This window comes from Lissotriton vulgaris, chromosome 12 (assembly GCF_964263255.1).
Source record: "Lissotriton vulgaris chromosome 12, aLisVul1.2, whole genome shotgun sequence".
Classification (NCBI taxonomy): domain Eukaryota; kingdom Metazoa; phylum Chordata; class Amphibia; order Caudata; family Salamandridae; genus Lissotriton; species Lissotriton vulgaris.
Window position 1 is genome coordinate 247,372,363 of NC_141700.1, and position 26,890 is coordinate 247,399,252.

General features: G+C 42.7%; 1 protein-coding gene across 1 annotated transcript in view; it reads right to left on the reverse strand.

The window, feature by feature from the left end:
- Positions 1-26,890, reverse strand: part of PLA2G15 (phospholipase A2 group XV) — a 146,525-nt gene that overhangs the window by 60,471 nt on the left and 59,164 nt on the right. Inside the window, exon 2 of the mRNA XM_086947755.1 lies at positions 7,163-7,319. Coding sequence (XP_086803881.1) covers positions 7,163-7,319 — 157 coding nt within the window. The remainder of the gene's footprint in view (positions 1-7,162; positions 7,320-26,890) is intronic.

Sequence of the window (26,890 nt, forward strand, 5' to 3'; positions counted from 1 at the left end):
AAGGTACTGAGAAGAGACCGGATCTCCTTCAGGCAAATAGTCAGGTTGGGGTCCCTGTGAATACTTTGTAACTATTGATGTTGGATACGTGTGGATCCTGTGGAAGGACCCCATCGTGGCTTAGAGGATTTGTTTTGTTCTAGTAAATCACACATTTTGAAGGAGAGTCACCACATGGCGTCCTCCATCTTCCTTTAATTTTAACCATTGTATGCACACAACACTAATTCAAGGTATTTTTCCCTTACAGGCTATCCTTTCCTCTCTTTAGTCCAGAGGAAGACCCACTGTGATGCTTAGTCAGTAAGCACATATACATAGGGTTAAAGCGTCTATGGCATTGCTTAAATATCTTTTTTATTGGCATTTATATAATGAACAAGATTATACTCAACACAATCACATAACCATAGGAAGATTATCATACAACATATTGTACTCATCTAGTACTTAGCCCGTTACATTATTTATGTGTATTGGGATAAAACCATCATTGTCTGCGCAGTCGCCCGTCCTCAACAATTTGTCTCCAGAATGACCATCCCTTCAGGATTCAGTGCAACAATAAGATATTCACTCACTATGGTATTATATGCAAATTGCAATAGGGAGTAATCGAGCCAACTATCAACATTGTCCACCTTAGATGTGCATATTTTAAGGAAGCATAATTCTGCCACATAATTGAGTATTCAGCAATTGCATAGGAGAAAGTAAAAGCCATATAAAGAAAAAAAGAAAAAAGAAGAAAAACACAAGAGAACAAACTCTGTGTCATTGTAAAATGAACATACAACTAGTGATAAACTACCTGGGGTCCTTAGTCAGTACAAGCCTCTGCGACCTATTAAATAATACTACTTTGAGGTCAGGGGAAGGGGGTCAGGGGTCTGACGGCAATTCTTATTGCTCCATGTCCTCCAACTAGCCAAAAAAAGTTTAGAAAACGATGTTAAAGGATAGTTTGAGCAATGAATATATGAGAAACAGGCATTTATGTTTCTCCATTGTTATTGTTATGTTTGAATATGTGCTATGCTGTTAATTATGGTTAAGTCTATATTGTAAATATTTTTTTTTTCACAATGCACCATAATTTCATTAAGTCATGTTGCTTGATTTAGTGTATGTTTTGAATGTGCTTTGGGCAGCTTATAAGAAAAACATAAATAAGATTTGCTTGATACAGTATTTCATATACAACGTTGAATATACCAAATCAAAACATGTTTTTTGTTGTGTTTTTCAATAAGGTGCTGTACATGTTCTTTTCATTTGATGACAGGGGATGATGAACATCCCTTCTTGTGTTGGATAAAGTGATCATACGTCGACCTTTTGATACAGATGTTGAAAGTTCAACATCTTTTGATCTTTTGTTAAAGCATTGTGCTACCTGACAGAACATGTAGCTTATAACTTCTCATCTGTACGCAGATCCAGAAATCTGGCTACGCATCACAGAAACGGGCCCTAAAATCTCTCCCAAATCCAAGTTCTAAAAGACCAACTAAGGAACAACCTATCTCCCTCAACACCCCATTCCCAAACACTACTCTACATCACTACAGTTTGATTAAATCCCATCTCGCAGACTCGTGGCAGGGAAAATTACAGACAGAAGGGTTTGACCAGCTAGTTAGAAAATACCCTGATTGAAGCTCTACAAGATTGCCGGGGGCAATACAACCGGCAAGAATAAGAAACAAGCATTTACAATGCATCGGTCTCGCCTTTGCAAAAGTTAGAGCTATTGGCATTGTAAATGACACATTTTTTATTTATGTGTTGGTTTTGAAAACAGAAAAATAAATGTCATTGTCATTTACAATGCCAATAGCTTAATCTCTCGCAAATGCGAGACCATTTGCACCCACACACAGAGACACACACACACACCCACAGAGAGCCACACACACAGAGCCAGCCACACACACAAAGCCACACATGCACACACAACCACACACACACACAGCCACACACACACAGTTCCACACACACAGTTCCACACACACAGCACACTCAAAGTATTTGATATTATATACACGTGTCTTCTACTTTAAATCAACCTAGATATCCTGTGCTCTTTCCTTCATGCAAACCAAAAGTGACCCTCAAATTCCTGCGCTCCTGCTTTCCGATAGGTCTACATAGCTAAAACCTAATATATATGCATCATACTTCATGGCTGGCCAAAGTCAACATGGTTTATTCGATATGAAACAGAATAAACAAAAATAAAAAATAGATAAAGATATATTTATGGAAAAGTTAATTTCCTAGAAAATGGGGATATGAAAAGATCTGAAATTTGTGAAAACCCACAAAAATAGCCCTTAAAAGCTTATGCTTTTACTGACCCAAGTTGTGTGCAAATATTAAGTGGTTTCGTATCGGTAGGCCCTGTTCCTACTCATTCATTCACTGATAAAAATAGATCTCTTGCCTTGCATGGTGCTGAAGAAGAAGAAATGGCCGCCTCGGCTGTCTAGCAGTCATATATGCAGCTAAGAATCCAACATGGAAGCATTCAGCTTGCAAGTCGCCGAACCATGAATAGAACTTACGACCAAACTTCAAAAGCAGAATTCGGTCACAGGGGGCCTTGGGGGCATCCAACATACGGGTCACATGCCACTACTGATTACAGAACTGCAGTAGCTGACAGTTCTCTATCAGTTCGGAAAACTTCAAAATGAGGAAAACCTTGTCCTTGAGCAAGGATTGTTTATAAGCACTGATTACCAGAAAAAGGTGAACAGGTCAAACAAGGAAATAGAAGAAAAGCGATAAGGAAATGAAGGGTGGTGCGTGAGGGGTGGGGGGTGGGGAAGACAGTAGAAAGTAGGCAGCGCTAGAGATGCTTGGTTTCCATGGTAGTAGATGTACAGGCAGGTGTAGAGGAGCTTGGGAATGGAGAGGGACTAGGTGGGGGGGCACCATGATATTGGAGTGGGTAGAGATGGTCCTTGGTAATGGTGGGGTATAGGCATAGATGGTCTAGACAGTAGAGGTATGAGGATATAAGCAGAGGTTCTAGGGTTAAATGTAGGTGCAGAGGTACTAGGTCAAAGGCACAGAGAGGTAGAAAGGAAGAAGCAAGGGAACATGCACTAGTGGGCAGAGGGGCACAGGTAATAGGGTATAAGTAGTGGGGCAGGTGGTAGTGCATTGGAAGGGTACTGGTAGTAGAGTAGGGGGTGGGCAAAGGTACTACGGTATGAGGCAGCACTTGAGGTAAAAGGGTACAGGCAGGAGTAGAGGCAGTAGGGCATAAGCTGTAGCACAGGTACGGGGTACTGGCATGGGCAAATGCTTTAGGGATAGGTTGGAACAGTAGATCTAGAGGAGGTGGGTTTAAGCAGCAGGACAGGTTGTGGGGGTAAGCGGGAAGAAGTAGGGGTAAACGTATTAGGGTATAAGCACGGAAAAAAAGAGGCATGAAGCAAAGAAAAAACGTATTTGAGGGGCAAGGGTCTTCGGTTAAGCGGAGCTATATAGAGCGTATCATGGAGAGAAAGATTTGGAAGAATGAGGCACGGGGGTAATGCCATAAAAAAAGGAAACGTATAATGTACGCAATCCAGAGAAAAAGTAGTATAGAGATTATTTTGACCTGAAGAGATGCCAGAGGACAGCAAGGGCCTAGATTGTTACATGTGGCAGCAGCGGCAGGGGCCAAATAGTGCAGCAGCAGGATCCAGCGGAGCTCCATGGCGCGCAGCTCTCCCCACCCTGGGTCGCGCAGCGCCCGGTATCGGGTTAGGAGAGCTGCGGGGCGCGGCCGCCACCAGGCGAAGTCCAGCCCAAGTCAGCGTGAGCCATGCGGCCGGCCTCCCTGCCCCGTGCACTGCTGGGTGAAACGAGTTGAGTAATGCCTTATCTATCTTATCCAGATAGGAGTTAGTGCCAGCCCCCGGCAGCACATTACTCACGTGGCTTCCCTCAGCGCGGGGCTTTCCTGGACTCCGGGAGCCCCGCACTGCTGTTGGCGGCCTTGGCCGCCGTTTCAGATGCACCCGGGTCATCACCGCGGGGCTCTCCCCTCGACATGGGAGCCCCTGCGAAAGCTCGCGCCACTTCCTGCTTCCGGCTCCTCCCCCAATGACGCGGCGCGAGGCTCGGCCTGCTGGGCCAATCCCAGCACGGCCGGGTGGAGATGCCGGCGGCTACATTTCTCTGGGGTCAGGGAGAGCTCGGGGTCGCGGCGGTGATTTTCAAGGGGTAGGCTCCCTCGGGAATTGAATCATAAAACGGGGCAAATAAGTGGCCAATGAAGGCGGTAATGAGCGGGGTGGTACCCGCGCCGCTCGGCCACAACACGGGGTGACAAATGACGGGTGGGCATCGGCCAAGGAACGTGAAGCGCTCCCAAGCGCTAGGACAGCAGACAAAGCGCTTCCAGGTGCTAGAAGCAAAGTAAAGCGCTGAAATCAATCCCGGCAACTAAAAAAAAAACGCCCACAGAATGCCATGACAAAAAAAGGGGCGGGACTTAAAAAAAGACCGAGAAACGCCCATGAATCGAAGTCGTGACGGGGGGAAAGAGTAATTGACAACCATCTCTTCCAATGGCTAGCCTCCATTTATGGAGCTAGCCAATGGAAGAGAGAGGCGGGTTAAAGCCCCATTCTGGAGATCAAAAGATTTTGCCTGTGCAACACTGCTGCGCAGTGAACGCCAGGCGGAACCTAAAAAAAAAAAAAACACAATAATAAAATTTGATGGTACCCTCAACTCTGGTAAGAAACCAAAGCACAGGAAACACTCACCAAATACAGACAATGATTATAGGCCGGAAATAGAGCGACTGACGCGAACCAAAGCAAGATGGAATCTGTCAACAGGGTGGCAAAGACAAGAGATGTGGTTGTTTACACTGCCTCGCCTACAAGGACACACTTATTTTAACAAATAATGTGGCACAAATGTCTGTAGATAGTCGTAGATATTTAAACGACAAGAACAAACTAGTGCACATCTGCCTGAAACAGCGGGGATAGCTGTTCAATAAGGTTTATTATGCATATTTTTCAAACACACAGGAAGCAAAAATCAAACGTAAATGTATCCTGGAACTAAAAAGAAAAACACTCTACTGGAGAAACTACACTATTTATGAATTTCAGGTGTTAGCTTTGGCAACTATATTAGACTTGCCATGTCTATTTCTAACAATGCCCACACCCTCCTTATTAGTTATGACTCTATTCTTTCTATTGGGACCAAACGATACTTCATTGCATATGGTCAGGTACTTTTATTTATACCAATCATTTTCTGTTTTTTAGCAAAATTTCGTATCTTTTTTAGGCAGAAAAGTGATACATATTTACAAACACTTAAATCACTTTTTACACATATATATACATATTATACAACACAAACAAATACAAAAAATTATATATTCACAGTTCAAAACAATCACATCCAAATAACAATAGACATTTCAATTATCGTTTTTTCTACCAAAGCTCTAATTCAAGATTATGCAAGTTTACGTCAAATGCCAGGAACATATAGGTGTGTGCCTATTTTCATTATATACTTAATGTACTGATGTGTTTCCTGTTGGTGTGAAACAAATCAGTACATTAAGTGTATAATGAAAATAGGCACACACCTATATGTTCCTGGCATTTGATGTAGTCTTGCATAATCTTGAATTAGAGCTCTGGTAGAGAAAACGATAATTGAAATGTCTATTGTTATTTGGATGTGATTGTTTTGAACTGTGAATATATAATTTTTTGTATTTGTTTGTGTTGTATAATATGTATATATATGTGTAAAAAGTAATTTAAGTGTTTGTAAATATGTATCACTTTTCTGCCTAAAAAAGATGTGAAATTTTACTAAAAAACAGAAAATGATTGGTATAAATAAAAGTACCTGACCAGATGCAATGAAGTATCGTTTGGTCCCAATAGAAATAATGGAGTCATAACTAATAATGAGGGTGTGGGCAATGTTGTTGTGTTTTGGTATTTACAAGGGTCCAGCCTACCCCCGTCCCGCTTAAGGACCTAACTCCTTCAGGTTAACATGTCTATTTGTAAAGGGCACATTCACCCAGTAGGTATCTTGGGGCTGAATAACAGATGTTTATTATTACCAAATACAATGGTACTCATTTTATCGACCTCAGAAGGATTAAAGGTTAAGTGACCCGCTGGGATCTGAACCTGTAACCATGAGGTTGAACACAGGCCCCCTACAGTGAATGTATTAGTTCACTGAGCCACCAGATACGGCCAATAAGGAATCTTATTTGGCACTGAATGTCTTCCAGGGAAAGTCCAGGACTACTTTTGTAGATCATGGCAAAAAGTGGGAAGTGGACCTCTAGCGTTCCCCATTTGAAGCAATCAGGAAGTTGTTGCGACTTCTCCTCAACTCCCATACACATTTTCCACCATAGAAATCAAAACAGCATTACTATGTCCCAACATTAATGGACAACAAACCTCCTAGTCAGTCGCGATTCTGAGCCCTACTATAATCTTTCAAAGTCTGAACAAGTCCAGGCCCAAAACATCCAATAAATGCCCTTCGATTCAATAAATTGCAATCCTAAGGCTAGTCAATAAATTGGGCCCAGTAGAATAAGATCCAGATTTATAAATACTCTTAATCCGTTACAGTCCCTCCTAAAATAAAAACGCTTGGGAAAAGTTTGTGGGTAATACTAAAGTCAAGCGCAAATCTAAAATAGGCAAATGCCTTCGATTTTAAGTATGAATGTATGCTTCTTTTATATACTGTAATTATTTTGCAACTAAATAAAAAAACAGGGGGGCTGCATATCTGCACCTAGTGCTTGAATAAAGGGGCATGTACTAATGATAATAAGCAAAAACACATATGTATAACAGAACTAATGTGGGGCAACAATTAAAGGCGGGACAAGTAGACAACAAAGTTTTTCTGGGTAAGATAGGATAGAAGGCGCTTTACCCATTACACACCCTCGAAGAATTGGATTTTTTTGTAGTTCGAACACAGATATCCACTTCTGAAAATTGCTAATGCTATACGTTGTAAGATCGGCACCATGGTCTATGTACAAGAGTTTCAAACTAACTAAGATAGCAAGATAGCAAGTGAGATTATCAAAAAAATTGTGATTAAAGACAATTTAAGTTCAAGCCAGCCATCCTACCTGATGTTGTCAATCCAGCAGTCAATAAAGACGGGTAAAAGCAGCTCCAGGTTCAGCCAAAGAGTGAAGTAGGTATCAGTCTTCTTGGAGCAGAGGTAGTGCACCACGGACGGTTTGTCCAATTTTGCCTCCAACTGGTTACCCAAATCACCAGGCACTGCAATCAATCCAAAGAGAACAAGTAAGAATAAAAATGTATCAAGTTAAATGTCATCCATTATCTTGTTATGGGTATTTTTGACAGGGAATGTGAACACTTTAGTACAAGCTATCTTCTAAAGCAACTGAAATCAATGCGTGCCCACTCTAGGCCTGGCGGGCCATTTTAGCTCTTTGCTATCCTTGTGTAATAAAATGGATGCACATGAGCTTTTGGTTTGCTTCTTTCAGCCTGCCGGTGCTCAGCTGGAGTGCCAGCTCACTGTGGACCAGCCCATCTGGGCTGAGGTGAAGGTGGTAGGTACACAAAGTGGTGCATTAGGTCAGCCTAAGTTAGCCATTGCTTGGTTGGCAGCGTCACTTTTTGAATCAGAACACAGGACAGCCTTTCAGCGACTGGAGAGCCTGCCATGGTAAGTGATGGCACTTTATCTCTTAATGCCAGTCTGCCTTGGGAACGGGTGGGCACAACCAGAGCAAAGAGTTTGGCTCAGGATAGTTTGCAGCCGCACTCAATCCTGTGCCGGAGACTTGAAGGCTGATCAAGAGATGTAGCATCCTTGTTCATTGCGACATGAAGCCCAACTCTCCGATTGCCTCGTTTGCCCCACTCTACCCCCCTTCCTGCACCCACTTTGCGCCTCACCTGTGGGCAGCTAAATCACGAACACTACGTCTCCGTGCAAGTTCGGAGAAAGATTTGGCATTTGCACAGCAGCCTGGTTCTCGGTATTCATATTCACTGCTCACAGCAGTGTTAATGAGTGAATAAATGCAGAACATGGGGCTGTACTGTTGCTCACTTAAGGCTAAGTAAAGGGTGAATGTGAGAAGGAATGGGCATGAAGTGAGCTGGGGAAGAATAGATGATGAAAATCAAACAAACCCGAAAGTAGTGTAGGGAGGAGCAAAATAAAAAGGGAAGTCAGAAGAGATAAAGGGAATGGCGATAGAGAAAGACGTGGTATTCAAAAAGGATAGAGTGAGAGGGTATCTTCAGAGATGCGATATGCAATGATGAGGCATTGTGTGTGGGTCTGTGCGAGTTAGTGGCACGTGGAGCTATATCTACATGGACATGAGTTCAATGATAGTCCATCCTCTCCAGTGGACACATCAGCCAAATGTGGGTGTTAATGAGGAGCCTTCTCCTCCCTTAGTCGGAATCGAGCTCCAATAATCCTATAATGGGATTTCATACAGCACTAACTGTTATTTTATAAGAGACTTTTTAATGGCTGCAGTCTTGAAGCAAAGCTTGTAGGTACGGTATGTACAATTGGTAAGACACACACGATATCTGAAATTCACCCACAATCACCCTCTATAAACTCCATCTGCTAAAACTCAACCACTCCAGGACCAAACTACTGTTGCGGCCCATAATCAAACTATCAGCTCCCAGCATAAAGCTGTGAGTATCTTCTCCAACAACCATGCCTGGACTACAATTCTCATAGTAGCCCCCTACTAAACCCCACAGCGCCACCCGGGACCCCAGGACATCAGCACACTACAAAGCCACATTCCCAGCAGTAGAAATCCACAGCACACTAACTGAATTGCTTATAGTATGGGAGATCGATCATATCTGCATGATGTATGCATCAGACTACAGTTCAAGAGGAGGCAATTTATTTGCTCTCACCAGAAAAAAATCCTGGGCTTGCATGGTGGAGAGGCACTGAAATCCTGTAAAACATGGGCCTCTATCATGAATGAGCACTGAATCAATGTGTAACGTCTCTGGGATTACCAGTCATGCTCCATTTTAGGTCTCGCTGTAGACAGTGCATGCATGCATGAATTCTTAATTCAGGATGGGAATTTCCATAAGGAAATCATTGAGACAAGAGAGGACGCAGTTTGCGGAGCGAGAAGATGGGAGGGCCGTTAAGAAATCTGTGGCTAGATCCGGTCTCTAACAGATAACACATTTCTGAAGGTAAGTAACTTGTTCATTTGATAGAGACATCTAGCTGCAGATTCCTTACTTTAGAATCAGATACCAAAGCATACCCCCAGAAGAGGGTCTGCGGACAGAGACCATTAAAATCTCTAACTAGTATACAACCGGTCTAGAACCAGAGAAAAAGACCAGACATGCATAAGAATGTAGGTGAGGAATTGCCTACTCTGCAAATTAAAAACATGAGGAAGAAACCACAGATTAGTAAAGTCATAAAACATTCAAAAGCATGGGAATAAAATAAGCCATGTTAGCATGACAAACCATGGTAGAAGCCAACTAACAATATGAATAGAAGACTAGTCACACCCTTAAAGAGATCCAAGTCTATGCATGCTCACAGCACAAGCACTGCGGAAAGGACCACAGTAAGAAAAGTCCTAAAGACATTGAAAGCATGGGGATAACGTTACCCATAACAGTAAGATAACTTTGCCAAATTACCCTTTAAATATAAAGCTATTTGTTTGCATATCTAGATTATGAACTGCATGTTAATGAGGAGCCTTCTCCTCCCTTAGTCGGAATCGAGCTCCAATAATCCTATAATGGGATTTCATACAGCACTAACTGTTATTTTATAAGAGACTTTTTAATGGCTGCAGTCTTGAAGCAAAGCTTGTAGGTACGGTATGTACAATTGGTAAGACACACACGATATCTGAAATTCACCCACAATCACCCTCTATAAACTCCATCTGCTAAAACTCAACCACTCCAGGACCAAACTACTGTTGCGGCCCATAATCAAACTATCAGCTCCCAGCATAAAGCTGTGAGTATCTTCTCCAACAACCATGCCTGGACTACAATTCTCATAGTAGCCCCCTACTAAACCCCACAGCGCCACCCGGGACCCCAGGACATCAGCACACTACAAAGCCACATTCCCAGCAGTAGAAATCCACAGCACACTAACTGAATTGCTTATAGTATGGGAGATCGATCATATCTGCATGATGTATGCATCAGACTACAGTTCAAGAGGAGGCAATTTATTTGCTCTCACCAGAAAAAAATCCTGGGCTTGCATGGTGGAGAGGCACTGAAATCCTGTAAAACATGGGCCTCTATCATGAATGAGCACTGAATCAATGTGTAACGTCTCTGGGATTACCAGTCATGCTCCATTTTAGGTCTCGCTGTAGACAGTGCATGCACAGTCCATTCAAGACATTTTGTTTACTGTTAGTGTGCTTGGAGCCCCTCCTGCTATGTACAATTGGTGGGCTTCAAAGCCACTCTCATTTGCTTCCTTCCTGCTGTTCGGCTCTGTGATGGAAACTTCCCCCTTCTTGTACGTAATCCTACCCTAGAGCTGGGCCCAAGTACTTCTATCCTTCCACTGCTTTCACTTTTGGGAGCGATTTCTTTCTTTTTCTTGAGTCACTGGATAGTGCATTCTTTGCAGCTGGTTCTGAAGTGTGCTCCCTTCCACCCTCCTGTTGTGTGACTGCAATGGGACATTGCACATGAGGTTTTGTTCATTCTCTGCTTAAGCACACGTTATCACATTTGGAGAACTGCTTGACTGAAACAGATGCACAGACAGACACACTGACACACACAGACACACACACATTCTATTATCTTTGAGATAAGAAAATGTGCTTCCAATGAACAAGCTATTTACCTTCGGTAACACATTATCTGGTAGAGACAGGATCTGGCTGTAGTTTCCTTACTTAAGAATCTTCCCCCAGGCGAGAGACTGGATCCGGAAACTTTTTCCATAGCATGCCTGGCGTCGGAACCAGGGCCGGACTGGGAACCGAAACCGGCCCTGGCAAAGTGCTCGGCCGGCCCCCCTCCCCCCAGGGGGGGGGTTGGGGGTGCGACCGCACTCACTGCCAGGGCCGTTTTTCGGCCGATTTTGTTACAGGGCCGTTTTTGCAGCGATGCTGCAAAAAACGGCCCTGTAACAAAAACGGCCCCCTGTGGGCCAAAACCGGCCCCCACCCATGCGGCCGACCGGGGGATTGCCCGGTGCCCGCAACGGCCAGTCCGGGCCTGGTCGGAACATTGCTTTGGATGACTCCGTATCGACGTCATCCACGGATGTGACATCAACAGAGTCTAAATTACCCCCTTGCTGATGTCTGTGTCTTCTTTGACTATTTTCAGTGCTCAAAACACGGAGCCACATATAGAAACTGCCTATTGAAAAAGTGTGCTAAAATAAAAGACACCATTGTGTCAAATAATCACAGAATTCTTAATTCAGGATGGGAATTTCCATAAGGAAATCATTGAGACAAGAGAGGACGCAGTTTGCGGAGCGAGAAGATGGGAGGGTCGTTAAGAAATCTGTGGCTAGATCGGTCTCTAACAGATAACACATTTCTGAAGGTAAGTAACTTGTTCATTTGATAGAGACATCTAGCTGCAGATTCCTTACTTTAGAATCAGATACCAAAGCATACCCCCAGAAGAGGGTCTGCGGACAGAGACCATTAAAATCTCTAACTAGTATACAACCGGTCTAGAACCAGAGAAAAAGACCAGACATGCATAAGAATGTAGGTGAGGAATTGCCTACTCTGCAAATTAAAAACATGAGGAAGAAACCACAGATTAGTAAAGTCATAAAACATTCAAAAGCATGGGAATAAAATAAGCCATGTTAGCATGACAAACCATGGTAGAAGCCAACTAACAATATGAATAGAAGACTAGTCACACCCTTAAAGAGATCCAAGTCTATGCATGCTCACAGCACAAGCACTGCGGAAAGGACCACAGTAAGAAAAGTCCTAAAGACATTGAAAGCATGGGGATAACGTTACCCATAACAGTAAGATAACTTTGCCAAATTACCCTTTAAATATAAAGCTATTTGTTTGCATATCTAGATTATGAACTGCATGTTCGATACTTGTGAAACACAGATCAGTGGATCATGCCATTTAGCAATACCTCTCTGCCATATAGAGTTCTAGCCAAGCCAGACCTGCTCAGTAAACACACAGAAAGGTCCATCGCAGTTGGGTAAGAATAACAAATGCTTTTTTAAAAAGAGTCAGACTACAATATAAACTATTGGCATAGAACCAGTCTTGATCCCAAGGAAAATAAACTAGAGATAAATACAAATACCTTAGGATATCCCCAAGATATATATACTAATATAGGAGTAAAATAAGTAACCGCTTCTGTAATAACAAGAGTAAAAGTATAACGCAGATATAAAATAAAGCAGAGTAATCAGTCAGACAATACTGACTACAGTATGGAAACCACAGTAGGCATCATACCACGTACGAAAGCAACTGCCACCCAAAACTTCAGCATAATCCAAACTGCCTGAGACACCACCATCAAGCATTAATAGTATAAAGTTGAATAAGATGGTAAGTATGAAAAAGAAACCTTGATAGCCTAGCTAAGCCCAAGGTTAGTACGTGACCCAACTATATTAATAGAGACCCTCTACATATGATCTAGAACGGGTCTCCCATACTTAAACTAGAAAATGTAAAGGATTCTATAATAAAAAAAAAGAATGAAACTGATTTTGTATATTCCATCTAGAGATAGCACTTCGCAATGTGCGAACCCAAACTACAAACAAGTGGAGTCTGTTGAATGATGAAAATAGTTGTCACCTAGAAGTGCAACGGTACTGTAATATAGTAATAAAAGTCTTCTACAAAAAGTAGAAGTTATGAGTCAAACACCAATTCACCTCATGTACAGAAGATTATGAAGATCTTCGTACTGAAGTAATGGTAAACCATTAGAGCAAAATCTCGTTCATAAAACAAGGAAAACTTAAGTAATAACGCAAAGCATCATATAGATTCGACCTAGAGACTATGTCATCTTGGAGACCAACAACAGCCTGACATAATCCCATGAAAACAATTTAATAATGCTTAAAGAGCATTTGTAGACCAACAAATGTTTACAGAAATGTGTAGAATTGGCACCAAATTGTGATGGCTTTAAGACAGAAACTTCAGAGCAAGAACCTATAGTGTCTTACGGCTCACAAGATGTAAACGTTTTTGTAACCACCTACTTAACCTAGCAAAAAAAAAAAAAAGAACTTTTACTATCAACAAGGAAAATCACCTATTGCTTATACTTAAAGCAAATACTAGAGGTAGAAGCAGACCCACATTTACAAGTAATATAGGCTACAAACTAACATTCTTGAGGACACAAACTAAAAAAAAAGAAAGAAAGAAAATGTATTTTCTTTTATTTATTTTTAGACACTCTAAGGTATGTAAATCCCATCAATAGAACATCATTCTATTAAAGGATAGCAAGATTAACCCATACAAAGTGTTGCACATGAGATTATATATATATATATATATATATATATATATATATATATATATATATATTTTGTTTAGCATACCGATATTGGGGTAGGCAAATCCAAAAATCTAAAGGAAATAAGCCCATTCAGGGCATGATATGTTGCTGTGCCTGCATGTTTCAATAGATTGTAAAGTTCTTATGTTGTGTATTATCCATAAATATCAACTACATAGTGAACTTAAGCCCATCCAAGGCAACATTGTTTAGCATACTGATATTGGGGCAGGCGAATGCAATATTATAAAGGAAAAAAGCCCATTCAGGGCATGATATGTTGTTGTGCCTGCATGTTTGAATAGACTGCAAAGTTCTAATGTTGTGCATTATCCACAAACATGTTTACAAATGGCCAACACCTTAGACTGAAGCAAGTCAGGAGTCCTTTGTTTCTGTTTAGCAGTTAGTGTATTCAAGTCTGCTTTATGTCGGCGCCGGCCACTATTGACAAAGGCGGCAGCCGAAACGCATCTGGTTGTGTGAAATAGAAACCCAATAAAATCTCTGATATCTACATTCCGGTGATTGCTGATGCTTTTGTGGCGTGAGCTGTGTATTTTTGAGTCCACGCGGTGTACGTCACCGCGCTACAGAGCACCCGGCGGCGAGTGAAGGGGAGAGTAAGACGGAGTTTGAGCGTGATATATATATATATATATATATATATATATATATATATATATATATATATATATATATATATATATATACACACATACATACAAATACATACACACAGACATATATATTGAGAAAAAAAAACAAAGGTTACAAGGACACTATAGTTAGCAAAACAAATTAAAAGAAAAACAAAGAAATTCATTAAAAAAAACAAAGGTTATAGGGACGTTATAGTTAAGGTCAGATTTTACTAATTCAAAACCAGAGAAATTCAGCTGTTATAGTTACCCAATTTAACTATAACTCGCGCCCCGCAATGCACTGCTTATGACCTCACATATTAAATCACTCATGACATGGTCACTGATGACTCATCCAGTGACTGTTTTTAAAAAAGTGTAGGAGTGTTAAATATATATACTAAAATGTATTGGTGGATCAGTGGGTGCATGAGTGACTGTATGGATGACTGAGATGAGGTCCACTTTAGTCCTGAGGCCCTCAGGGGGCAAGGGGATCTGGCGAGCTCTTGGTTGGGGGATGAAGTCCCCTTTACTATGGGGGGGTCCTTAGGGGAAAACTAGCCTACCTGCTCCCTCCAGTAAGCTCCACACAGTGGGATTGCCGAGAGGTGATCGTAGGCCAAACCCCCTTTCTCCCCCACCCTGCAAGGCCTGACCCAAAAATTTGTGTGATAAAACTGGAGGGGTGGGGGGACAGGCGAGGCCCCTCTCCCAAGGACAATGTCCGCCCTGTGGTCCCCTTTCCCCAGCCTCACCTTTTTCTAATTGCTTAATTGTATTAACCAATTAGGCCCTGTGGCCCCCACTTCCCTGGGCCAGTTGTGGCACCGTGGATCCCATCTCCCGGACCCCAACCTCTTGGACATGGCCACATCCGTTATTTTTTCTTTTAATTAAAAATGGGTGGGGGGGGCGGCCTGCATGCCCCCCCCCCCATACCCCCTCCCTACCTGGACCATTTTCAGCCCCAGAGACCCCATCCCTGCGGCATGGCCACGTCCTTGGGGATAGTGAGATTTCTCAAGGCCCCCACGGTCCCTGCCAGCTCCCCGTCACCTACGGGAGCCGGCATTGCTTTTGGGCAGAGGAAGCTGCTAACATGCAGATCCCCCTGCCCAAAATCAATTCTGCTTCGCTTTATGGAAGCTAGAGCATTTTCTATGCTCCCGCTTCTATGAAGCGAAGCAGAGTTTGCTATGGTATGGCAAGAGCAGTGCTCCCGCCATGCCATAGCAAACTGTAAATAAAGTTTTACTGGAGCGGGTATATAGGAAATGTATATATATCACGAGTGAATTTCACAGGGCTCTTCTCGAGCAGGCCGGAGGAAGTCACGCTTGGAGGGGGTGTCTAATGTGATAAACCAGACTCGTGGTCAACCGAACACCCCTAACAGACAGGAAATATGAACTCCACTTAACATGCATCATGTTGTATGAAACGCTTCAACTTGGAGAGAGAAAAAAAAGGCACGCAGTTATATGAAAGTTTAGTTCGAGTTCTCTACAGGTTTGAAAAAGTGAAAACAGAACGTTGAAAACGTGGTGAATCTAAAAGTTAATATATAAAATATGCAGAACATTTACGGACCTCAGTCTGACCCGAATAGTGAAGATTTCTGTTAACCACGAACTAACCCAAAGTTATTGGAGGGAAGGCAACGCAAGGAGAAAATAAATTAAAAGTGCACCTAGCACTTTACAAGAAGAAAAATGCAAAAGGAGCGGTCCCATGCTGTCAACAGAGATTGTAAGCTATAAGTGGAAGTAATAGATGTCGGATGGCTACACAACGAACAAGGAAGGGGTTCAATCCTACCGTGAAACGTCGGACAACAGAAAACATCTGGTGTCCCGCCCAAATGGTTTTCGTGGTGGTTGGACGTTGGGGTAGGGGGATAGAAATAAAGACAGAGCAAAGGGGGTAACGGGGCAGCGAAAAAGTGGAAAAAAGCACCGGGACCACTCCGTCAACACACCAACACTGACAGACTTTAGACTGGACACTTAAAGAAAAAAAGACATGGTTGGCATCTTGGTTCAATTCAATTCAATTGAATTGTATCTTAACTCTATATACATGCGCAGCTGTAAGAAAAACATATCAGGAAATATGAAAAATAAGTTAAACGTATGATCAATTTGTCTATAAGAACATCAGCCATGCAGGGCGTATACCCGAACAAGCCATTGCACTGCAGCACGGAATTTTTTTAATGCTTGCAAGGTGTTTGGTATTCAACTGACAATTACGTAGCTAAGTTTGGATTTGGCTACGCAAAAATCAATCTTAAATTTCAAAATACCAGCATGTTCTTGATGTAAGAGACTCCTTCAGTTGGATTTTTGGAGGAAGAATAAGTGCTTTTCATGTGCATGCACTTACACCTGCTTGCAGCGACATTACTTGTGGAAACATGCTATTACAGGAAGGATCTGTGTCCAAAAGTGTGCGTTTACGGGCAGTAGCGCATGAAACTGTTCCTGCGATTGTGAACATAAGTTTGCTTCGGCAAACTATCAATACAAGAGAAGCAACCGTCCTAGATTGCCCATTGTGATATTGTGGGCTATGGGAGAGCAGAATTACAGAGGGAGAAATCTGGAAATACTGATTCCAGACCAGATCACAAGAACTACCCCCCCCCCCCCCCCCCCCCCCACACACTTCATCAAACACTTGAATGAAAGGGGGAGTTTCAAGAGAACACACTAAGTTCTGCCAGGCTTCAGATCCGTGGCATCTTGCTGGTCCAGCAGTTAGGATTTATTGGAATTGATGCTCAACTATCTAAGAATTAGATCTCGGAAATGTCCCTAAAGATACATTGCAACTTTGACTAGTCTTCTGAGCTTCGACATGATGCACTTGGATAAGAATCTCTAAAGAGGCAATAGTTCCGATTAAGCCAGGTAACTAATCGCAGGACCAGTTGATTACAAGGGTATCCTCCGACAGAAAAGACGACCTTCTGTGGTTTCAAGATGCTACGCAGGAACTAAGGAAGGAGCTTCAAACCATAACAACTATTTCTAGACATGAACTGTTAAGCTTCGCTATGCCTTCCTGCTCCGCTCAGCTCAGCTGAAGCTAGTCAGTGAGAGCGGGGGAGCGTGCACTGTTCCACAGTTGTGAGCCACTCGACAATTTTAAGAACAGTACAAGAGTACTGTGCAAAATGAGGGCGACCTCTGGGGACCACCTTTAAGTGATGTGATGTTCCACCACACTGAAGATTTGGGGTCAATATTATTATTGTTTTTTTTTAAAGGAGAGCTATTAAAGTTGTGATGCATGCAATTCTCCCTCTCTACCATGCCTATTTCTGGATCTTCTCATTAAGTAATGGAGGGCTTCAAATAGTCCAACTTGTTTCTTGGTCACCTAGTTCGAGCCACGATCCTCAGTTACACCATTTGTTCCATGTGGCTTACAAGCTCAAATCAGACTGAAAGCCTTGTCCTGTAGTCCAGTTCTGGGCTGTATTTACACATCTGGTATCTGTAGCGAACTGAACGCATTGAAGCAGCCTTGCTCCTACCAGTGCACATGGGTCTCATTTCTGGGATCTACGCGTAAATTGAACTTGCACCGTTTTCTACTCAACTCATTAGCTCAATAGCACCTTTTGCTGCGGCCGGAGGAAGTGGACCAAATGTGGTCTTTTGTACAAATGTTTCCTTTTAATGGCTTCATTTACAGAGCTAACCAAGCAAGATCTCTGGACTCTCATCGGTATGTTATCACCTGGACTTCCTGTTTCAAGGATCCAGTTCTACAGTCTTGGGCTTTACTTTTGCAAACCGTTGTAATTAGGTTGTGTAGTTGAATTCATTTCAGTGATCGAAGCAAGACTACAATGGCCAGAATGCATTAGGTTGTTAAAGTGTTGTTAAATAAAAGATCTCTACAGGACTCCCTCTAGTGGCTCAAGATTTCAGAAAAGCAGTGGTGAGGCAGAAACCAGATCGAGAATTAGGTTTGTACTGTATGCTCTCTAAATGTGATAAATATTTACATATTTGATAGACTGGAATGACGAATGGGGTTTATGCATTTAAGAAATCATGGGTAAAATAATCCCAGAAGAAGCAGACTGATGTTAAGAGTGTTTGTCTATCGGCGATAAACAGCCGGCCTAATCGATCACAGATGTGGGAGATAATGGACTGCAGAAACTGCTCGTCACACTGACTGACAAAAACAACTAAATGGAACCCCCTCCTAATACCTCCCCCCCCCCCCCCCCCCTTGCGTTCCTGGAATTAGTGTGCGCGAAATTCCATGAATGAATCTCCAACTGAGGTCACGTTAATGCATAACAAACAAGCTCGGAAATCACATGACAGTCACGGAGAACTGGGCAAGGGAAAGATCACATGATGAAGGCGAAGCTTTCCACGTGGTTGCTAGAGAACCATTAACGTCTTGATATATAAACATCAGCTGAGAGCTCGCTCTAAAATTACTGGCAGCGTCACCACAATCGCAGGCGCATTTCAAAAGTGTTTTTACTTGGAGGCAGGCTTTACAAACAGTGAGCTACGCAATACAGCAACAGCCAGCAGTAGAGATAACCTATCTAACCGATCATCACTCTTGCTTTGGAAACTTACAGATGTCATGTGCTAGTAGCCCTAGGCTAGGAAGCAACGGGGCGTTTTACACGGGGCGGGCTGTTTTTTATTTATTTATTTATTTTATGCCTTTTTATAAAGCGCGGACTTTACCCGAAGGTGTCAGAGCGCTTCACAATAGGACCAGTTACGTTACACGAGAGAACTGTTACAAAAATGGAACAAACAAAAATAGTCAGCTTGAGCACAGACTCTGTTGGGCCAAACTTTTAAAAGAGGTTGAGCAGCAGAGTGCGTGTGATAAATGAAAAAAATCAATGTAAACAAACATTGACAAACCCAATAGGTGTGGCCTAGCCTAGGCAAGCGTACATTTCTTTTGGGCAAAACATATGCGATGTGGCATAACGAAACCGACACCTAGCAAAATGTAAAACAATTAAAGGACTACTCCAGCAGTCCATACACACCGGGCTCACCAGTGAAGTGAGCCTTTATTTCAGGCCGCTGTGCTCATGCTTTCAGGAAAAATAAATACAAATAATGTTACAGTGAAGTGCCTTTGGCTCTCCCCCCGCCCCCTTTCCGTGGACACTGATGTTTAGGTTTGGCTTGTGCTGTGCTTACCAATTTAAGGTCCAGTCGTAATGGCGGTAACAAATGCAGACAAGGCTGTACCAAGGAGGGACTAACAGCCCTATTTAAGAATCCGAAGCCAGCATTTAAGAAGGACAATGACCTAAGCCATGACAAATATGGGCGGAGAGAGTGGGCAGGGCTTACACTGCATACTCTATTACAGCATGCCTCGCAGAGCGAGGCGCGTATGCGTGCTGCAAAAACGCGACCTAAAACAAAGACTTAAAATGGGTTTAGATCCCGCCCATTACTTACTTCTACTTACCACTGGCTGGCTCCCACGTCACTCTAATTTCCTTGCTTTCTATTGGTCACTGCCTCCTCCGTCTCGCTTTAGTTTTCCTCTTGGACTTTGAGTCTTTGTCCTCCATGCAACATGGACCAAGTACTGTTTTTGGTGGCCAGTGTGCCTCCACTGCAGGCTCCTGCAGGTACTTTAAAGTTAAAACAGTTTGGGCCCTCACCTTTTTCTAACCCCACCCCAATCTGTTATTTTTCAAGACCACCCACTCTCCCCGTTGTTCTTTTAAAACTCACTTTTGCACTCCTCCCACTTTCCTTGATTTCTAACCCACCCCCTTTTATTCCCAACCCCCCCTCCAGTTCTGGGATTCCTACCATCCTCCCTGGTGTGCCAACACCTACATGCCGTTTTTTTTTAAATGTATTGTTTTTTTACACGTTACATTGTGCTGCTGTGTAATATGGCTTAAACTAAAAAAGAAAATAAAAAAATCAAAAGCCCTATGACTGGGTCAGTGCTGGCAGTGCTTTTTTTTTCCCTTTAAGACATCTGGCGCAGCTGCATGCGTGGCTGTGCAACATGTAAAAACATTGACAAAGCCAGAAGCCTTTGCTTAGGCGAAAAATATTGGCCTTGCCAATGCTGGTTATAGGCCTGGTACAAGTGACGCAATATGCCTTTTTCTACTTTGGCCCACTGATTGTTGAGGAGCGCATGCTGTATGAGGACTGTTGCGCTGCACTTGGATATGGTCTGTGCCTGACCACCAATTTCCAAGAAGGACACATTCCTCTGCGCCTGTACACACTGCCTTGCACTGGAACAATAGTTGCAGGACCTTTAACTCCAAACCTCATATTCTGTGTAAAAAGTTATCCCTCCATGTAACTTTCCTCTCCATTTACCTGTAACATTCCCTTAGTAATATTAAACATGTTTAAACAACCAAATAGAAATTTTGTGATTCACTTGTTTCTCCTACCTGTATACAACTTTCCTCTCCATTTACCTGTAACATTCCCTTAGTAATATTAAACATGTTTAAACAACCAAATAGAAATTTTGTGATTCACTTGTTTCTCCTACCTGTATACGGGTTGCACCTTCTTAAAAAAAACTCAACCAATGAACCTCCTGACAAAGCCTTTAGGATTGCGCCGCTACCGTTAGTATATTGTTTTTAAAAATTATTTTAAAATGATTAGTTGTATTAAAATGATGATTGAATCTGATGCTTTTAACTAAATAGATCTTACCTCCACTTAACTTGCCTGAACTGTCATTCGACGTAGCAGTGCCGAATCAGCCACTTCCTGGGTAGCACCCAGCAGGACCGGCTTGTCACAGAGGGCGGGAGGAGGAGCTAAGGCTGCATCTGGCAATTTAATGCTGGCTGAAGCGGGCGATTTAGGATTACCCCGCTGCCCGATTGTATATTATTTTTTTAAAAATTGTTTTGAAATGGTTAGTTGTACTAAAATTGTGATGGACTCTGTTGATTTTAACGAAATAGATCTTACCTCCACTTAACTTGCCTGATTGGTCACTCGACGTAGCGGTGTCGAATCAGCCACTTCCTTGGTAACACCCACTAGGGGCAGCCTATCACAGAGGGCGGGGGTGAGGAGCTAACGCGGCATCCGGACATTTAACGCCGGGCACAGCGCGCGAACCCAGCAGGCGCGCCAAAGGCAAGCCCGCCTGCGCCCTTCCGGGACCGTCCATTATGCCCAATTTTTATTCTACACCTCGTCTGAAATAAAGCACCTACATACTGAAAACTACCCACTCAATCCCTTTATCGGCCCTAGACTGATTACACATGGGATTATGGAAGCAAGGGATTCCTTGCCAGAATTCGCTTATTCTCCCCGCGAAACATGACATACCCAGAAACAGGTCTAATATAGGCCATCTGAGCTAACAATCCTCTATTTAAACACCCGCTCCCTGGCAAAACATAAGCTAGACATATTTCACCTATTGGACTCAACTCAACCTGATGTTCTTTTATTCGGGAACTTGGCTCTCCCTGGAGTCTGCCCCCGATATCTTAGGTGAGCTGCCCAACAACTACTACATCCTCCAGGAGCATCATTAACCAGGAAAAATTGGTGGAGGAGTATCTGCTATCATCAGTCAGGAATTAAAATTTACCTCAATTACAGAGTTAGATCTAACTTGGGTGGACAAACTTGTCATTAAACTGGTGTCCGTCTTAACCCCCTAATGTGTGTACTACTATACAGGTCCCCAAGAACATGCTCCTGTTCTCCTAATTCTTGGGCGAACATATAGCCCAATTAACCCATTGCATGCGGCCGCGATTCTGCGCATGTGCGGCAAAATCGCGAGTGGGCGGGTTTATGACGGCCCCCAGCCGTCATCAGCACACGAGCGCCGTAGTGCATGACGGCTGGGGGCCGTCATCAGCATGCAAGGGGTTAATTACCACCCATGCAAAAATCTTTCTGATTGGCGACATCAATTATTGGGCCAATGACGCACTGGGTGGACCCCATGCCGCAGAACTAACCGACCTACTTAATGGGTTAAATTTTATTCAGCAGGTAACTACTGCCACATATATTAAGGGACACATAATCATGTCTGGACAGCCAATCTTGCTCTGTCTGCAATGACTGTCTCTCCTTGTACATGGTCTGACCACTATTTAATAAAGTTTGTCATTAACAACATAACCACAGTCAAACCTCCAGTTACTGAAGGCAAGGAACTAGAATAGCATCAATAGAAACAAGTTCTGTAATACACTGGCAAATACACTCCCAATCAACCAATCATCTATCAACCTCAGGGAGGAAAAACTTACAGCATGGCTAAAAGCAGCCAGCAACGAACATGCTACCCTCAGGACAATGAGATCAGCTAGGCGCCATGAGGCTCAGAGGTGGTTCTCTCCGGAGCTATAAAACCCAAAACTAGCATTACGCCAATGTGAAAGGAAATGGAGACGTAATTACTCTCCTGATAAAAGAGACATTTAGCGCTACTGAAGGAATATAAAAAAACTATTTTAACAACTACGGCTACCATTTTTCTTCAAAGATCCTGAGCTCCACTAATAGATGAAAGGAAATAGTCTTGATCTTCAATGAACTGTCCAACCCTGAAAGTTATATTAAAACCTATACCATCTCAAGCACTCTGCAACTCCCTGAATACCTTCTTTATCAATAAAATCACCATAATCAAAGAGAGTATTACTACCTGTTGCACTCTCGAGGTACTACCATCTATGCCGAAAAACCCCTGTTCCTTCGATCAGTTCCCGGTAATAAGCAATCAAGCCTTCTTAGACCTTCTGACCAAAGTAAAATCCGGGTCATCCATTCATAGCTGTCAACCTCATATTTTAAAGGAAGTTTTTTCTACACTCCCCAGGCCTGCCCGCTCCCTCCTGAACGAGTCACTATGTCAGGGCTGTATCCCCAGAGCCTTCAAAGAAACTATTATTGTCCCTCTTCTAAAAAAAAAAAAAAACGGGCCGATCTCCAGACTCTGGCCAAGTACCACCCAATCTCTCTGCTACCCAATTTAGCTAAGGTACTGGAGTCCCATGTGGCCAAATGCCTCTGTGCCTTTATAAAGCAATCTGAATACCTCGACCCCCATCAAGCAGGGTTTTGCCCAGCCCACTCAACAGAGGCAATGATTCGGATTGTGCTGGACTCACTCTGGAAGGAAGCAGACAAAGGTTCTCCCCAGGCCCTGGTGCATCTTTGCGCTGTATTTGACACGATCGACCATGGTATCTTGGCTGACCGTGTCCAAGGATCAGCTTTTACATAGATTAGATCACTGCCTATCCTAGTTCACAGCACCAAAAATGAGAACATGTGGAGTACCTCAAGGCTCCTCATTATCTCCGCATTTTTTGAACCTATACCTTCTGCCACTGATCCAGACCTTGAAAGAAAGGAAGGAAGGTATGCACGTTCAACTATGCAGATGACCTACAATTAATCTTTACCATCAATAACACACCTGACTGTGTACGAATTCCAAGCTACCATGTGTACATCCGTAATTGGATGAACAACAAACATTCAAAACTTAATCCGGACAAGACTGAACTTATTCTGATGGGGGTACGCACAACCCATGGAGCTCACACTTCTGACCAGTTGAGCTGGGTGGTCCCCCCCTCCCCCCCAATACCATACGATGCACCTTCAAAGTTGGTTGCCTCATTTTGAAGTCACTGCTTGGCACAAGTCCAAAATTCATCTCTAGCCTTAATCAAAGGCTATTCGCAACCTTCGCTCAGCCAACAAACCTTCTGGTCACTCCCTCCTACAAAGTGAAATGACAGGGTGGATGTAGGTTTGCAGTGCTGGCACTTAAATTCTGGAACACCCTTCCACTGGACATCAGATCCTGTACTGATCTTTTGAGACTCAGAAGACTTCTCAAGACATGGTTATTCACTCAGTTATATGACTAACTCAAATCAATAAGGGCTTCGGGCACTTCCTAGAACAGCGGCAAGAAACCAACCGGTGTATGTGCACTCTATAAGAAATGTTAACATTAACACAGCCTTCTGCCCCTCTTCTATAACCCAATTCCCTCTCTAGTAAAGGACCTAAAATGCAAGAAATGTAACAGACGGAGGATCTGGCATGGTTTTATATGAAAAGGCTTGGAAGTGTGATGTGGACATTATTTAATTGTAAAGATGTCAAGAGTTCCCACCAACAGTAAACAAATTTCTCGGATCGAGGAATATGGCACAGCGGGTTTAAGTACCTTCCGCACAAAGGGGTGTCATTTCAGGAGGCTACAGGAAAGAATCAGGGCCAGGTTGAGTTAAAGGTAATGCTTTTACTATGGACGGATAGATCACCATCTAGTTTTTATCACCAAGAACCAATTTAGTTTGTTCCGTGCACTATGCAAAAGATTTTACAGTAACATTGCAGGACTTGCTCAGTGAGCAAGGCTGTAGTGATGTTTGTGATCTCACAATCCCTAAAGTTTGATACAGTTCCTTCACCTACACTTCTGGCCATCTCAATCTCCTTTTTGCAAACATACATATATACATATTACACTTACACACACAAACATATATGCACACACACACATTATATATATATATATATATATATATATATATATATATATATATATATATATATATATATATATATATATATATATATATATATATATATGAAATGAAATGAAATGAAATGAAATGAAATTTGATTTGTAGAGCGCATGGCTGCCCGTAAGCGTCCCAGCGCTTGTTTAGGGAACCCGTCCTGGTATTCCCCTGCGAGATAACCCATTACTGGGCATCACCAAGGTGAAAGCCAGGCATCCCGCTGCGAGGGGCCATTGTGGAGATTAAGCAAGCTATTGCCCAGAGTTACAGAGTGGGACTCCATGATTGGAATAGGCACCGAGGCAAGAATTGTCAGGTCCGGGGTAATTTGAGCCCAAGACCCGCCGAGGCGGGGAATTGAACCCTGGTCCGGGCCAGACCTCTGCATCAGGGTTTGCCGCTCCAACCACTTGAGCCACACTTCTCCACTATATATATATACACGTCTACATATACACACACACATACATACTCTCGCTCTCTTTCCCTCTACCTCTCCCACTCTCTCTCCCTCTCTCCATTCCACCATAGACACTTGCACTCACGAGCGGGTGCTTGGTCACACGAGGGCGAGCTCACGGGTACAATTCATGAAATTCAGCAGGACAGTAAGACCAGCACTCACGGGATATGTGAAACGTTCTTTAATCTCAGTACATGTTGGAAAACAGATGCGTTTCGGCTTGTGCCTTTTTCAATGTTGCCGTGCATCCGTGATGCCATTCATTTAATACAGGCAACAACAAAATTCATTGGGTGCATAAGGTTCCGAAATAAACAGCCGACTCTTTTACAAATTCTATGTTAAGTTATACGTGACTGCAGTCGCCATTTTGAAACATAATTAAAGTTATAAAAAACAATAAATGAATTCATGGTTTCTAATCTGCCATACCTCAGCACTAAAAATGAACATTTGTTGTGGAATGGGATATCTAGATACTAAAAAGCGCCCACCATTTATCACGCTTTCATTCTCTACATATCTACATACTCGTGTGTTTTAAGTGCGATAGACACACCACACCGCATTCAGCCTCGGTACGTCTTAGTCAATCAATGTTATCAGACATAAAACAAGCTGCAATTACATGACTCATTGTGAAGGTTAGCAGACTACTCAGTCAAGTTCTCGGTCACCTTCAACCAATGTGGGGCGAACAATTAAAATAAAATTGAAAGGCATGCACATGCCATGATCGTGTACTATCAATCAACCCCTGTATGGGGGCATACATGAACCATAACTTTCAGAGTGGTGTGAACATCACATTTACAATTATTTGTAGTTAGAGGAGATCAAAAAAACAAATCAAATTAAAATATAATAATGTAACATTATCATGTACTTTCACTCAAGCCCCGGATGGGCACATGGAAACCATGACTTTCTCACTCATATATAGACATCGCATTTGCAATCATTTTTAGTTCAACAAGACAAACTGTCCTGAAGCCCTGGATGGGCATATAAGAGCTGTGACTCATCAGGCCACATATAAACACCAACTTCCATTACAGTTGGGTATGTATCAAATCTAAAGGGATGTTTCACCATAGAGCCCTAAATGGGTATATCCAGGAATAGACCTATGGGCATATGGTCAACAACTTGAAAGTATACAGAGATTCCATAGGTGACTTATCCTATGATGCTCAGGTGCACAGCTATCTCTTCTCCACTATTCAATCCCTGAGGTGTCTTAGGCTGGAGATCTAAGATATATCTAGATTCTAGGCATCTCAATTTAGTAACTCTATCCCTTCCTCTTTCTCCCCAAGTTACGTGGCAAAGGCAGAAAAAGTGTAATAAGGTTCTGTCACTTCCGTGGCAGGTCTTAAAGTGCCTCGCCACTGGATTTATGGGATCCTTATTTGCTATTGCCCTCATGTTTTCTAATATTCATCTCTTTGTTGGGTCTATTGTACTTCCACTATATTTTATAGTACATGGGAATACAAGACAGTGAAATGTGAATGCTGTATTGCTGTTCATTAGCCTGGTAATCTCTTTCGATACTTTACAACCTGGT